Source organism: Protomyctophum bolini (genome assembly GCF_963924005.1).
Source record: "Protomyctophum bolini genome assembly, chromosome: 12".
NCBI classification, from domain to species: Eukaryota; Metazoa; Chordata; class Actinopteri; order Myctophiformes; family Myctophidae; genus Protomyctophum; species Protomyctophum bolini.
This window is the reverse complement of record NC_137873.1, coordinates 1,081,500-1,096,722: the sequence shown is the minus strand read 5'-3', so window position 1 is coordinate 1,096,722 and position 15,223 is coordinate 1,081,500. Positions and strand designations below refer to the sequence as shown.

General features: G+C 42.7%; 5 protein-coding genes across 5 annotated transcripts; 4 read left to right on the top strand and 1 right to left on the bottom strand.

The window, feature by feature from the left end:
• Positions 1 to 4,866: 4,866 nt before the first annotated feature.
• Positions 4,867 to 5,244, top strand: LOC308324928 (histone H2B 1/2-like; the record flags this gene model as incomplete). The annotated part of the gene is made up of 1 exon (XM_080777273.1): positions 4,867 to 5,244. One exon carries the CDS (start codon positions 4,867 to 4,869, stop codon positions 5,242 to 5,244), a length of 378 nt encoding a protein of 125 aa, XP_080633399.1.
• An 863-nt stretch (positions 5,245 to 6,107) lies between these two features.
• Positions 6,108 to 6,491, bottom strand: LOC308324921 (histone H2A-like; the record flags this gene model as incomplete). The annotated part of the gene is made up of 1 exon (XM_080777267.1): positions 6,108 to 6,491. The coding sequence occupies one exon, from the start codon at positions 6,489 to 6,491 to the stop codon at positions 6,108 to 6,110; it is 384 nt and encodes a 127-aa protein (XP_080633393.1).
• A 1,045-nt stretch (positions 6,492 to 7,536) lies between these two features.
• Positions 7,537 to 7,967, top strand: LOC308324917 (histone H3.2; the record flags this gene model as incomplete). The annotated part of the gene is made up of 1 exon (XM_080777263.1): positions 7,537 to 7,967. The coding sequence occupies one exon, from the start codon at positions 7,537 to 7,539 to the stop codon at positions 7,945 to 7,947; it is 411 nt and encodes a 136-aa protein (XP_080633389.1). The 3' UTR covers positions 7,948 to 7,967.
• A 3,168-nt stretch (positions 7,968 to 11,135) lies between these two features.
• LOC308324911 (histone H1-like) lies at positions 11,136 to 11,753 on the top strand (the record flags this gene model as incomplete). The annotated part of the gene is made up of 1 exon (XM_080777256.1): positions 11,136 to 11,753. The coding sequence occupies one exon, from the start codon at positions 11,136 to 11,138 to the stop codon at positions 11,751 to 11,753; it is 618 nt and encodes a 205-aa protein (XP_080633382.1).
• Positions 11,754 to 12,956: 1,203 nt separating this feature from the next.
• LOC308324931 (histone H4-like) lies at positions 12,957 to 15,223 on the top strand (the record flags this gene model as incomplete). Its single annotated transcript, XM_080777276.1, has 2 exons — positions 12,957 to 13,263; positions 15,069 to 15,223. The coding sequence occupies 2 exons, from the start codon at positions 12,957 to 12,959 to the stop codon at positions 15,080 to 15,082; spliced, it is 321 nt and encodes a 106-aa protein (XP_080633402.1). The 3' UTR covers positions 15,083 to 15,223.

The window sequence follows — 15,223 nt, the reverse complement described above, 5'->3', positions numbered from 1 at the left end:
TTTAATGAGCCACTTAATGAAAGGTTCATGTCCAAGCTCCAAGTCATTAAAGTGAAAGTCGCCAACTTTAATACCTCATGTCAACGTCATGTTGCAATTCCGATGTGAGCTTGCAGATCTGCTCTCGTTGTGTGCTAGCTCAGTGGTTCCCAAAGTTGGGTCCAGACTCGAGACCCCCAGGGGTACTTGAGGGAGTTCCAGGGGGGACCCCAGCTAAATGATAATTTTGTTAATTTGGACCCTTATGGGTCTGTTAACTCAGAGAGTGTACAAATGGAACCAAATGTACCCGTTTAGTTGCTCTCTAGAAATGCTATTATATGGGGGTCCATAGACTAATGCATGTGAAACTGTAGGTCCTTGAAATTAAACGGGTTGAAAATCATTGCTAGAGCCGTACAAATCTTCTCTTATGGGTCCCTGGCATATCTTTTCAAATGGGGGTCCGCGGGCTAATTAGAGTAAATTTGGGGGTCCTTGACATGAAAAAGTTTGGGAACCACTGTGCTAGCTACAGTAGAAGGTTTAGAAATCACAAGATTTCACGTACTTTTTAGGAATAGTTTTAAGGCTTTTGGAACAACTTGTATTATTATTGACAACAACATACTTGTTATGATGAATTGAAAACGGTGGACCATAAACAAGTTGTAATGCTTTATGCCATAAAGCATTACAACTTGTACATTTTATGGTGTCGTCCACTCACAGTTAACAGTTTTTTCTAATGAGTTGTGCTTGAAATGTACTGTAATTCTGCAAACACATAACAATCCTTCTACATTCTCTAATTGTGTAGACTTTACTAAAGTAATACAGATATTTTAACTCTTGAGAGCGTAAACTGGAACCGGTCCATTTGGTTTAATTTTACGCTGTGTGTGGGTGTGTGTGTGTGTGTGTGTGTGTGTGTTCAAAGATCGGACCCATAAGGGTCCATTTTGGTTACCAACTCTCCACATCATTTAGCTGGTGACCACCTGGAACCCTCTCAATGCTCATTCATAGTCTGGATTTTCAGTGGTGAGGTGACCACCGCTCCGGTGGTGAGGTGACCACCGGAGCTGAAATAACGTTGAACGGTGGTGAGTTAAAAAAAGAGAGAAGGGCTGAGCGGTGGCGGTGGTTTGCTCTTCACCACGGCTCGTGGCGGCATGTTGTAGTTCGGTGGTCACCTCAGTGACGTCATGTTGTAGTTCGGTGGTCACCTCAGTGACGTCATGTTTTAGTTCGGTGGTCACCTCAGTGACGTCAAGTTGTAGTTCGGTGGTCACCTCAGTGACGTCATGTTGTAGTTCGGTGGTCACCGCAGTGAAGTCATGTTGTAGTTCGGTGGTCACCTCAGTGACGTCATGATGTAGTTCGGTGGTCACCTCAGTGACGTCATGTTGTAGTTCGGTGGTCACCTCAGTGACGTCATGTTGTAGTTCGGTGGTCACCTCAGTGACGTCATGTTGTAGTTCGGAGGTCACCTCAGTGACGTCATGTTGTAGTTCGGTGGTCACCGCAGTGACGTCATGTTGTAGTTCGGTGGTCACCTCAGTGACGTCATGTTGTAGTTCGGTGGTCACCTCAGTGACGTCATGTTGTAGTTCGGTGGTCACCTCAGTGACGTCATGTTGAAGTTCGGTGGTCACCTCAGTGACGTCATGTTGTAGTTCGGTGGTCACCTCAGTGACGTCATGTTGTAGTTCGGTGGTCACCTCACCACCGAAAATCCAGACTATGTTTGAGCCTTTAAGGACCACTGGTGGTCTCTTCGGGGCCACTGGTTGAGAACAACTGCTTTAACCCATTTAGGCCGATTCTATAAAAGTGGCTTCTAAATCAGACAGTTTTCTGAAGGGGAAAAAAAAACAATGTTTCTATATCAGTGGTTCTCAAACTATGTTCTGTCAAGGTACGGAAGGACCCCAGAAAAATTATATGAATTTGGCCAGCCGACCACCCCCCCATCTGAAAATATGTTGTTCCAGGGATCACTCCAGAAGCAAAGCTTTGAGTTAAAAACGTTCACTCGGAAAGAATATATATTCAACGATTTGTGCCAGACTTTCACGATTAAAAAAAAAGGCAGATCTACAGAACTCGTATGAGCTTGTAGATCTGTAGATTTTTCAATGGCTAAAGCATATAACATCATGCTTAAAACACCAAAAGAAGATCCCGCCCGCCCAGAATGGGGTTTTAAAGTATTATGCATTAAAACTGGTGTCATTTATGGGGTCTTGTCTGTAGAATATATAACATTCTAACTCTGGTGTTTCCACAATGCAGCAGGTGGTGTATTGCACTGCTGCTTCAGCAGTCACTGAGGACGTCCATCTGATCCACTCCACTGAGGACTTCAAAAAGGAGGTGTGTGTGTGTGTGTGTCCGCGAGCACACTAGCAGGCGTGAAGGCGTCAGTTGGACGTCGCGTCAGGTCTCAGTTTAATGCCTTCCGGGGCGTTGGGCGGTCCCAAGAGGGGACGCACACAGAAGCCTATTTAAAGGCCTGTAGTCCTCTATTTCTTGGTTGGCGAAGTGGGCGTGAGAGTGACAAGTGAGTGACAAGATGTTGACACACAGGGAAAGGCGCATTCTGTTGTAGGCTATATGCTGCTGCGTTGCTACTTAGCTATCGAGTCATAGTCATTAGTCGACTGGTTAACGTACGTGCCTTTGGAATTGACAACCCCGGTTCGCCTCCCGGCCGAGGCCACACTAGTGGCGGTGAGAAGGAGAAGGAGTTTTTTTATTGATTGATTGAAATATTTATTAACAGTTTGCAGAATAAAGGGCAGTCCATACTCTTAAGACTGTACTGCCCTTAACAGTACATTTCTCTCAAGTCAGTACATTTCAAGCACAAACTCAATACAAAGACTGTTAACTGTGAGTGGACGACCCCATTAAGCATTACACTTGTTTACAACAGGGTGCACAATGTTCAATTCATCAAAACATTTAGAGACGTACAAATAGACACTTCTATAATCGTTAAAGAACAGAACATGAATTCATCACAAAACAGTGTTCCCTGACCGGGAATCGAACCCGGGCCGCGGCGGTTAGAGTGCCAAATCCTAACCACTAGACCACCACGGAGAATGGTGATGGAGATGATGATAACGAGCGAAGCGGAAACTGAAGATACGGGCTATTTTATAAAGTATGAAGTTATTTTCAATGTCATCATGGATCAGGGTTACAGTAAATAACAATGTAATTCAGCCAGGGGTGCTATGGATGAAAATATTACAGGGGTGATCTGAAGCAAACATGAGAACCACTGCTTTACATTTCTTCAGACAATGTTTTGTTAACAATTTGGACAGAATGTTACTTCGAGGTGCCCACTGCCCAGATGTCTCCCTGTATCCCTCGACATGGGGGGGGGGGGGGGGGGCGTTTGACTCCGTGAAAGAAGAAAACTACAAGTGAAAACCCGCCCAGTGGATGGGCTGCAGGCTGAATCTTTTCCATTGGCTAGTGCCTATCACTGCCGTGTGACGCGCTTAATTTTCACGCTTGTGCGCGGCTTCCATTTGAGTCTGGGGCAAGCTGTTCCGGAAAGCTGTCCGTCGCGTCCATCGGGCGCGGAGGTGGAGCTTCTTTTCCATCCACCAGCTGTCTAAAAACCCCACGAAGAAGAAAACTTGAGCTACTTCTGACGCCTTCACGCCTGCTAGTGTGCTCGCGGTGTGTGTGTGTGTGTCCGATCTCACACAGTGGTGTTGGGGCCCATATTCATTATTTTAATTCTGTGTCCAAAAATATGTATTAAAATATATTGCATACTATATTTAACCCATTTTGACCCGAGATCAGATTCTAAAAATTGTCTTCTACACCCTGACAGTTTTCTGAAAAAGCTATGTTTCTATGTCAGTCGTTCTTTCGATTTTTCAAAAATAGCAGACCTACAAACTCGGTGGCGCGCTATGATCTGCTTGTAGATCTGCTATTTTTCAATGGCAGATGAAAGAATATATATTCAAAGATTTGCACCACATTTTCATGATTTTCCACAAAAATAGCAGATCTACAAGCTCGTAGCGCGGCACTCTGTGCTGGCAATGAAGGAACCGGGGAAGTCTGTCGTATATATATATATATAAAAATCAAACAAAACATTATCTTTGTCATTGGCGTTTTTAAAACATTGAACTAAAAACAAACATGAATTATCCCTTCATTGTCAATACATGGCGTTTTTAAAACAAACATTGAACTAAAAACAAACATGAATTATCCCTTTTTAAAACAAACATTATAGGAAGGGATAAAAACAACTATCAAAACAGTTTCTATTACTTCTGGTAAAGCTTGTACTCTCTCTGGATGAATGCATTTTGGTGCCAATAAAGAACATGTTAATTAATGTAGTAGTTAATCCGGTTCCTGGTTTCAGCAGGCCGGTTTCTGTCAGGTGCTACCTGAGGCCTGGACATGAGACCCACTCAGTTTATCATTATCTTAATTTGCAATATTCAGAATACAGTGTTTCCCTGTATAGTTAGGCAAAGTTAGCTTAAGTTGTGGCAAATTAATTTGCAGATATAGATATAGATATACCTTTATAATGGGGAAATGTGGGTGTCAAAAAAGGGGCTTTAAATTATACATTTACAATACATATTAATAATTTATAAAGCCTAAAGGGGCTATTATATTTAGCCCCTCACAATGTTACAGGGACAATAGAGCACACGAGCGGGGAAACATAATACAGAAAACAAAGACTCTTTGTGACAGTATCAGCCAATCATATGCTAGGAGTCACACGCTTCATTTGGATTGGCTCTGTATAAATAGTGGTACGAGAGCGCCATCTTTCACATTCTTCACTGCAACTGAACTATTCTCTTGAATACAACCACGATGCCTGAAGTAGCGAAACCAGCGCCCAAGAAGGGCTCCAAGAAGGGTGCCGTCACCAAGACCGCTACGAAGGGCGGCAAGAAGCGCAGAAAGGGCAGGAAGGAGAGCTACGCCATCTACATATACAAGGTCCTGAAGCAGGTCCACCCCGACACCGGTGTCTCTTCCAAGGCCATGGGCATCATGAACTCCTTCGTCAACGACATATTCGAGCGCATCGCCGGTGAAGCCTCCAAACTGGCTAACTACAACAAGCGCCGCACCATCTCATCCAGGGAGATCCAGACCGCCGTCCGCCTGCTGCTCCCCGGTGAGCTGGCCAAGCACGCCGTGTCTGAAGGCACCAAGGCTGTGACCAAGTACACCAGCTCCAAGTAAACCGTTCTGTCTGCTCTAAACACAACGGTCCTTTTAAGGACCACTCCTCTTTTCCAAGAAAAGAGTTCATTCAAATGCTATAAGCAAATGGCCTTTTCACAGCCTTGTAGTGTAGTCTAAAGTAAACCAGTTAGTCCAGTTTAGTCTTCTGACGCTGTTCAGAATAACTGCTAATACTGGGCATGTAAAGTTTTTAATAGTACTGCAGATTAATTCATAAACCTGTTGAAATTAATTTACTCTACTACACTAGCAATCATGTAAAATGAACATATTATGATCCACAAGTTAAAACGTATATAAAATATACACAATATAACAGCTGCAAGCATGGCACATGATCTAAAAAATATATATAATTCGTCTAATTTCTTCATATCTTGACTTCACTGAAGATCTTATCGAAACACTAAGCAAATGGCCTTTTCACAGCCGGTCAGCTAAACCAGGTCAGACGTCTGACGCTGAATGATTATACAAGGCTTGTTTTAATTATAAGTACCAGGTAATGATTGCTGTAAGTGGTATTTGTGTATGAACAACTTTAAAGAAGCTTGTCAAAATAAGACTTCATTAAAAGGTCTGTCATAGGCCAATGTGTGTCAAAACAGCTGCAAGCATGGCACACAATCTTTAAATAATAAATGTATAATTGTAATCTCTTCATAGCCTCAATGTTTAGAGACAATAGGTTCATTTTACTACTACGTATTTAAATAATACTAGAGGAATTAACGAGGATGTTAAATAGCTTAATTGATACATTTATATAATGTGGAAGATATCAGAAATGACCCTCATATAGAAACAGTGGGTGGCTCTTAAAAGAGCCTTTGTGGGGTTTGGGCAGTCGAAATGAAGGTTTATTTCTTGGCGGCTTTCTCGGTCTTCTTGGGCAGCAGAACAGCCTGGATGTTGGGCAGCACACCGCCCTGAGCGATGGTCACTCCACCCAGCAGTTTGTTGAGCTCCTCGTCGTTGCGGACGGCCAGCTGGAGGTGACGGGGGATGATACGACTCTTCTTGTTGTCGCGGGCAGCGTTTCCAGCTAACTCCAAGATCTCAGCGGTCAGATACTCGAGGACAGCCGCCAGATAGACCGGGGCGCCGGCACCGACTCTCTGGGCATAGTTGCCTTTACGCAGCAGCCTGTGGACACGACCCACGGGGAACTGGAGCCCGGCACGGGATGAGCGGGTCTTGGCCTTCTGCCTAACCTTTCCTCCGGTTTTGCCTCGACCACTCATTTTGGTTTTGTAGAATAATAAGCACTCGAAAAAATGTGCTGGGGTAGAGGCGTGCGAGACGTTTTATATATTCAGCTTAGTAAAGTATAGTGTGGGGTTGTGCGCCTCACCAATCATAGAGACGGATGAGAGCGCGGGCTGAGTGTGTATGAGTTTCCCACCAATCACTGCTAGTGGAGTGATCGGTTCCTCCCAGTGTAAACTCTGACTCCTCCCAAATAGGGAGGTTCCTGACCACACATCTTCAACAACACTGAAAGTGTGTGTGCTGCACTGCTGCCTCTCAGAGCTAGTGAGATAAAATGCAGCAGTTTGCTCCCTTTTTGCGACAAGTTACATGTCAGTACAACTGCTTTACAGAGAGAAATGTTAAGAACCATACAAACAGACCACATGTAAATAAGATTAAGAAACCCCAGCTGACATAATACATTCAGTGCCTGCATATAATATTCAAGTGCAAGACACGTTTTAGTTCTAGTCCACAATCATCACTTCTGTGCCAAAAGCACATAGGCCTACATGTAAGATTGACCACATTAATATTTTGTACGTAAATGAGGGTTAATTATGCATTAAGACAAGAGATAACCACGTATTTTACACACATACATCCTTGTGTTTAGTAACAAAAGGAAAGGTGTCCATGGAGATGCAAACTAGAACAAATGCCCTTCGTGTGTGTGTGCGTGCGCGTACAGTTTCACTGCAATCCAACACTGCATTTTTAACCTTTTGAGTGCTCTTGTAGAAATGTTTATTTATATGCCCCGTGTCATAGAGCAATGCATGTATATTATTTGTTTCAGTTTGCTGGAAACTGGTATTCCATAGTATTTATTAGCTATATTACAGCAGTCCCAGTCAGATTGACGTGTGTAAAGAGCTCTCCTCCAATCGGTGCCAGTGATGCATGGTACCTCCCCAAACAAGGAGGTTTCAGAACACTGACCAATCATAGGACGACGGCGTCTCCGTGGCGCTAATAAAGTCAGCAGTTTGCTCTGCTTAGTCATTCTATTCTATTCTTGACCTAGAACAGACAATGGCCAGAACTAAGCAGACAGCGCGTAAGTCCACCGGGGGCAAAGCGCCCAGGAAGCAGCTCGCCACCAAGGCAGCTCGTAAGAGCGCGCCGGCGACTGGTGGAGTGAAGAAACCTCACCGTTACCGTCCCGGTACAGTGGCTCTGAGGGAGATCCGTCGTTACCAGAAATCCACCGAGCTGCTGATCCGCAAGCTGCCCTTCCAGCGCCTGGTGAGGGAGATCGCACAGGACTTCAAGACCGACCTGCGCTTCCAGAGCTCCGCCGTCATGGCTCTACAGGAGTCCGCAGAGGCTTATCTGGTCGGTCTGTTTGAAGACACCAACCTGTGTGCCATCCACGCCAAGAGGGTGACCATCATGCCCAAAGACATCCAGCTGGCCCGTCGTATCCGCGGAGAACGTGCATAAACTCATCTGTCACTGCCACACCCCCAAAACGGCTCTTTTAAGAGCCACCAAATGTGTTATTTAAAGAGCTATTATCCTTTGATATTGACTAGTTATGCACTTTTAACTAACTGAACAATGGGCCAAAAATGACAATTATTCATTTGGTAATGTGTGCTGAGAAAATTTGACTAACTCACATGTGCACGTTAAAATTCTGTGTTTATTCATCAATGCCTTTGCACAATAAAACAATACAAATACTGTATCATTGTAGTTGCATTGTGTGAAGGCTATAATAAGTCATTAAAACTGCTACCTGTGTGTGCTCCTTACTATTAATTATCTCAGACACCCATTCACATGAAATTATTATCATTAGTTTAGCATTAATTTGTAAGTAATAATCACTTTTTTGGGTTACTATGAAAGGCAAAGCCAATTTTATTTCAACAAGGCAATTCAATGTGTTTTACACAACACCAAGCAAAGGAAACATTTGTGAAATGACATTAGAATACTGAATATGAAAACAAATCACACCCGTGTGAATTGAGGGGCGCTCTTATACGTCATCATACATCATCACATTCTGGCCAATCACAATGTATGTCCTCGTCTTCAATGTTTGTGTTAACACAAACACTCAGAACTGTTTAGGACACACTGTTTACGTGCACACTAATTGCCTTCAGCTCCTAAACGTTTATTTTAATGTTGTATTTTATGATGTCATTTTGATATGGAAAGCACTTTGGGTCAACTTCTGTTGCTTTTAAATGTGCTATATAAATAAAGGTGACTTGACTTGACTAAAGGCTCGACATAGATGGGGCTTGTTCCCCACAAATAATAACAATACTGCAAGTCTGTGACTCTGTGTGATCTTGTAGATCTGCTTTTCTGCTATTAATCAGCATCGCTGGGGGGGGGGGGGGGGGTACATCCTGACCCAGAGAATCACAACCTTAGATTTACTCCTTTTATGTTGAACTGACACATGCAATACTGGAGAATGAAAACAGTTTGATCTGCATATCACTGCATTCATTTCTTAATGTTAACTTGAGTCCAGCTGTGTGAGGCTCCATAACCATAAAGGCCTATTCATAGGGCCGATTCATACTCCTATTTTAGAGCCGAATAAAAGTCGGTTCGGCGCTGTAGAGCCTACAATTTGACGTCATTTGAGGTTCGGGGGGGCGGGTACCGTCCTAAAGTCGGCTCTTCGGTGCTACTGAAAATTTCTGACGAGCCAAAATCATTTCGGCACTACAGCGCCGAAACAGCGGTAAAATAGGAGTATGAATCGGCCCATAGTCTGGATCTTCGGTGGTTAGGTGACCACTGAACTACTACAACATGACGTCACGAGCCGCGGTGAAGAGCAAACCACCGCCACCGCTCCAGCCCTTCTCTCTGTTTTTACTCACCGCCGCTCAGCGTTATTTCAGCTCCGGTGGTCACCTCACCACCGAAAATCCGGACTATGAATAGGCTTTTAGGCGCCAGAGAGCGCGAGCAAACAGCACCATGCTTGGGTGCCATGTGTACTATCCGCAGCACCCCCCAACGCCCAAATGCCTGCACTTGCATGTGCTGTTCTGAAGGTCTCGCCACTCGCTAAACAAATAGCACCATGCTTTGGTGCCATGTGTGTCTATCCGCTGGCATGCAACAACACCCCCAGAACCGCACATTCAGTATAAACATTTAAAAGTATAAAACATGTAGACATACCGCGACCGGGAGTCCTCACATCAGAATACTACTCACTGTGGCAGAATAAGGGCAAAAAATATATATACATACGTTACAAAGTACATTTGTCTGGGCTGTGCTAAAATTACTACTACTACTAACCCTACAGTGCCAAAGTGGGCCAGTTTAAGTGCGTGTGCAGTCTCTTCAGGTCCATTGTTTTTCTCCTTTTAAGTTTTTTAATTTGTTTAAAAAATACCGTACAAAATGTCCCTGTGACATGGCACCCTCACGCCTATATCGTGCATCTTGCTCCAGATTGCTTTTGACCTATTGCAGTCTTCTATGAGCAAGTGTCATATGGTCTCCAACTCTTCACAGTCTGGCATGGGGCATGGTCACCTCACCACCCAAATTCTAGACTATGAATAGGCCTTAACCAAGCTTGTCTCAGAGTCACCTCACCTAAATATGCACTGCCACCTCTGTCATGAATCCATCCATTACTACTATAATGTACTTTGATATCACTGTTGAGAACGGATTACTTATAAGTACTTAATTATTGGCCTCATTGATCATGACACTGAATAAATATTGAAAGAAAGTGTGGGTGGCTCTGAAAAGAAGACATATGAAGTAGTGTCCATAAAATACATTATAGTCTCCATGTTGTCCATAATGTGACACTACAACAAATACTTTTGTATTAATACAAAGGTATAGTCTACTGTACACACCAGTTTAAGTAAAATAATGCAAGCCAACATGCAACATCATGTTCCAAAGTCAGATTTGTCTGCTCACATCATCACGCATGGAAGTAGTGTATCAGTGTAGCTTATGTTTGCCATAACCAAATACATAATGTACCTGCAGTTGATTGAAGATGAAAACATATTTTTTGTATTTTGATAGCAATACGTTTTTGACCACAAAAGTATTACAACCTCTGGCATTGGAATGTGGTATCAACTCCACCATGCTGTTGTCAACTGGAGTGTGTTTACTTGTGTCAGAAAACCTTCTTTTTATAGAAAAACGGAAGACAAAACAAAAGTATATTTTATGTTATTGCGTCGCCATGAATGTCTGCTAAGAGGAGTTTGAGTATCATTGTCAATTTATCATAGTTTAAATTGTTTTAGAATACAAATGATAGGAAACACTTGTGTCGGACTGTGGAAGGGTGGTGTTTTTTATCATATAACTTAAAAACTAGAGTGCTGTTTTCATATCAGATGTATTAATGTAAAAAAGGAGCATGTGTGTTAACTGATCAGCTCTTTGTTGCATTAAATAATATACCCAGTAGATAGTTATATGATGTTTTAATTGAGGAGAAAACACAAAAGTGTCACATTAAGATACTACAGAAGAGCTGCTGTGTATGTTGAGTCTAGATGGTTCTCATGTGGCGTTTAAGTCCAGCCCCTTCAGAGCGTTCAGCATCACACTGTGGGAGTTTACTTTCGAGAAGGAACAGCAATCTACTATCCGAGAGAATAATGGCAGAAGTCGCTCCAGCACCAGCACCAGCTCCGGCCAAGGCAGCCAAGAAGAAGGCAGCAGCAGCTCCCCGACCCAAGAAGACCGGCCCCAGCGTCGCTGAGCTGGTCGTCGAGGCCGTGTCCGCCTCCAAGGAGCGGAGCGGTGTGTCTCTCGCTGCGGTCAAGAAGGTTTTGGCTGCCGGCGGCTACGATGTGGAGAAGAACAAGGTCCGTGTTAAGACCGCAGTCAAGAGCCTGGTCACTAAAGGCACCCTGGTCCAGCTCAAAGGCACTGGCGCGTCTGGCTCCTTCAAGATTAACAAGGCAGAAGCGGTGAAGGTAAAGAAGCCTGCAGCTAAGAAAGCAGTCAAAGCAAAGAAGCCCGTTGCAGCTAAGAAACCTGCAGCGGCTAAGAAATCGCCCAAGAAGGCCGTAGCAAAGAAGCCCGTAGCCGCAAAGAAATCACCCAAGAAAGCCAAGAAGCCTGCCGCAAAGAAAGTAGTAGCTAAAAGCCCGAAGAAGGTCACCAAGAGCCCCAAGAAAGTGGTTAAGAAGCCCGCAGCAGCCAAGAAAGCTCCAGCCAAGAAGGTTGCCAAACCCAAGGCAGCAAAGAAGGCAGCGCCCAAAAAGAAGTAAACTGTCTGCTCCATATTTATACTCACAAAAGGCTCTTTTAAGAGCCAACCACATTGTTTTATAAGAGTATCCTATCCTCACTATAATGGTGTTCATGTGAGCAGCAGGCACTTCATACCTGTTTGTTAGAAGTCAAACACCACGCAATTATTAAAAGGCCAGTTCAAATCTGGCATTTATCTTCACACTGATAAACCATGAATCAGTTTGGTTCAAATCAATTTTGAATAGTGTACAATGACATATGGTAGTTCCAAATAAATAAAAGAAAGGACTAGGGTTCCCCAATTAGCGTCCCTCCTCTCCTCTGCATGTTGTAGTATTTAGATAGTTCTGTTATGACTTCTCCTCTGCATGTTGTAGTATTTAGATGGTTCTGTTATGACTTCTCCTCTGCATGCTGTAGTATTTAGATGGTTCTGTTATGACTTCTCCTCTGCATGTTGTAGTATTCAGATGGTTCTGTTATGACTTCTCCTCTGCATGTTGTAGTATTCAGATGGTTCTGTTATGACTTCTCCTCTGCATGCTGTAGTGTTTAGATGGTTCTGTTATGACTTCTCCTCTGCATGCTGTAGTATTTAGAATTATCGAGAGTACAGCATAGGAAAATAAGCCATGAAGTCATGTAATGTTATTATTTATGCTTTCCAAGGGTTTTTACAAATGTTTACATATAAATTATTGTCTTTATTGTCTCTTGCATGATAATAAAATGTGATATTTAATAATAATATCTCAAACTTATGTAGCGCTTTTCTCAGGTTCTTCTTGCCCCTCATGTGTAAAGTGTATTCTCATGTGTAAAGTGTATTTGGGTACTCACCCAAATACACTTTACACATGAGGGGCAAGAAGAAGCAACATGTAAAATCTACTTTATTAGGGAGTTAAAAAGAAGATGAATGCCAAGGAATAAAACCAATAAAAACAGGGAAAGCAATATTGGAGTGGAAAACATAACAGCAATTATATGATTATAGAGTTGAATAGCAATATTACTGTAAAACAAATGGGTGATGTGACCAAGGGGGAGGAGTATGTATGTGTGTGTGGGTGGGTGGGGGGGGTGCACATTGGCAACGCCCACGTAGCTCTCTCTGTGCCTGTCCTCCCTTACGTCCTCAGAACACACATAAATAGGCAAGGCTCTGAGCTTTCAAATCATTCAGTTTTCTATCTTCAACTACACTTCTATTCAAAATGTCAGGACGAGGCAAGGGCGGTAAAGGTCTTGGAAAAGGAGGCGCCAAGCGTCATCGTAAGGTGCTTCGTGATAACATCCAGGGAATCACCAAGCCCGCTATTCGCCGTCTTGCTCGCCGTGGCGGAGTGAAGCGTATCTCCGGTCTGATCTACGAGGAGACCCGCGGTGTCCTCAAGGTGTTCCTTGAGAACGTCATCCGTGACGCCGTCACCTACACCGAGCACGCCAAGAGAAAGACCGTGACCGCCATGGATGTTGTCTATGCTTTGAAGAGACAGGGACGCACTCTGTACGGCTTCGGAGGTTAATAACGCTGACTTAAATCTAATCTACCAACAACCCAAAGGCTCTTTTAAGAGCCACCCACACATTCTTTAAAGAGTTTTTTTCAGACACTTTTCTATTAGATAATGCTATACTAAATACTACAGCATGCATTTGTATCGGGTGTGTTCTGTCAGTCTTCTTGACTGCACATCCGCTAACTCTCAGTGTTGTGTTGTGTTGATGGACAGAAGAGAAGCGACCACACGCTGCTGTTGATGATTCTTTACTCTGTACGTCAGAAAATAAATGCACAATATGCAGTGAATATGCAGCCATATACTGTACAGGGTTCAGCAACAGACCTCCCCTCAGTTAGTCCAGCATAAACTGACTAATATACATTTTACATGTACATTATGTATCATCACTATTATTCACAGCAATAATAGTGTTTCAATGACAATACAATTAAAGGAACGCCAGTTCCAACATACCAATAATAATGAATGCATAACACAACAAAATAAACATACCTGTACATCATTAACTCTCGACTGCAGTGAAGTCTTAAAGTGACAGTACAGGTATTGGAATAGAATAACATTGACTGAAAGGAATACAGTTTTGGTGGGATTTCAACATAAAAATAAACTACAAGTGTAACCTTGTTACACAGTCATAACAGAACCATCTAAAGTTTAGATGATATTGGATTTGGCCACTATGATGAGGGTTGCTGTCTCAGTATTCTGAACATTTTTAGCACCTCAGAACATCTGTAGCTCCAACGGTTTAGAAAATCGAGCCATGTTTGAAGTAGCAGCCATTTTTAAAAGGGCATATTAATTTTGGGGTATTTCGCCCCAGATAGAGAATTGTTCACAGTTCCCAAGTTGTTCGCTGGGTTTATATTAGTCAAGAACAGTTGCGATATTCTCTCCTAAATTAAGTGCATACATATCAGGTCCTATACTAATAACGGAACCATTCTAAATACTACTGCATGCAGAGAAGAAGTCAAAACAGATCAACCATCTAAATACTACAGCATGCAGAGGAGAAGTCATAACAGAACCATCTAAATACTACAGCATGCAGAGGAGAAGTCATAACAGAACCATCTAAATACTACAGCATGCAGAGGAGAAGTCATAACAGAACCATCTAAATACTACAGCATGCAGAGGAGAAGTCATAACAGAACCATCTAAATACTACAGCATGCAGAGGAGAAGTCATAACAGAACCATCTAAATACTACAGCATGCAGAGGAGAAGTCATAACAGAACCATCTAAATACTACAACATGCAGAGGAGAAGTCATAACAGAACTATCTAAATACTACAGCATGCAGAGAAGAAGTCATAACAAAACCATCTACATCAACAATATCATCTCATTGTTAAAATAAAATGCTAGTATTTACATGACTTGTAACTTAAACAAAAACATAGTTTTTAACTGGGAAAGGAAACGTCTCAAGCATGCAAGTACAAATCACACCCATGTGAAATGAGGGGCACACTTATTGTACGTCATCATAAATGGCCATTTACTGCTTTTTATATAAAAAATAAAAGTGATATTATGCATAATTAAGTTCAGCCTTTTGGCCCGGCCCTCCAAAATATTTGGAGGGCTTAAAAAATAATTGCCCACCCCTGTACTATAGCAACTACCGTATTTATAAAGTAATGTAATGTGTAGCTGTTTGTAAAGGAACTGCCCCATGAGGTCTAGCACGCCGTGTCTGAAGGCACCAAGGCTGTGACCAAGTACACCAGCTGCAAGTAAACGGTTCTGTCTTTATCCAAATACTATAAGCATTTGTCATTTCAGAGCCTGCCAGATAAACCAGCTAGTCCAGGTCAGTCGTCTGACGCTAATCTGAATTACAATGATAAAACTAGTTTTTTTAATGAACTACTGTGCATTAATTCATAAACAAAAATATTGCTGTAAATGGGGTTCAACATTTGTATGAAACTACTTTA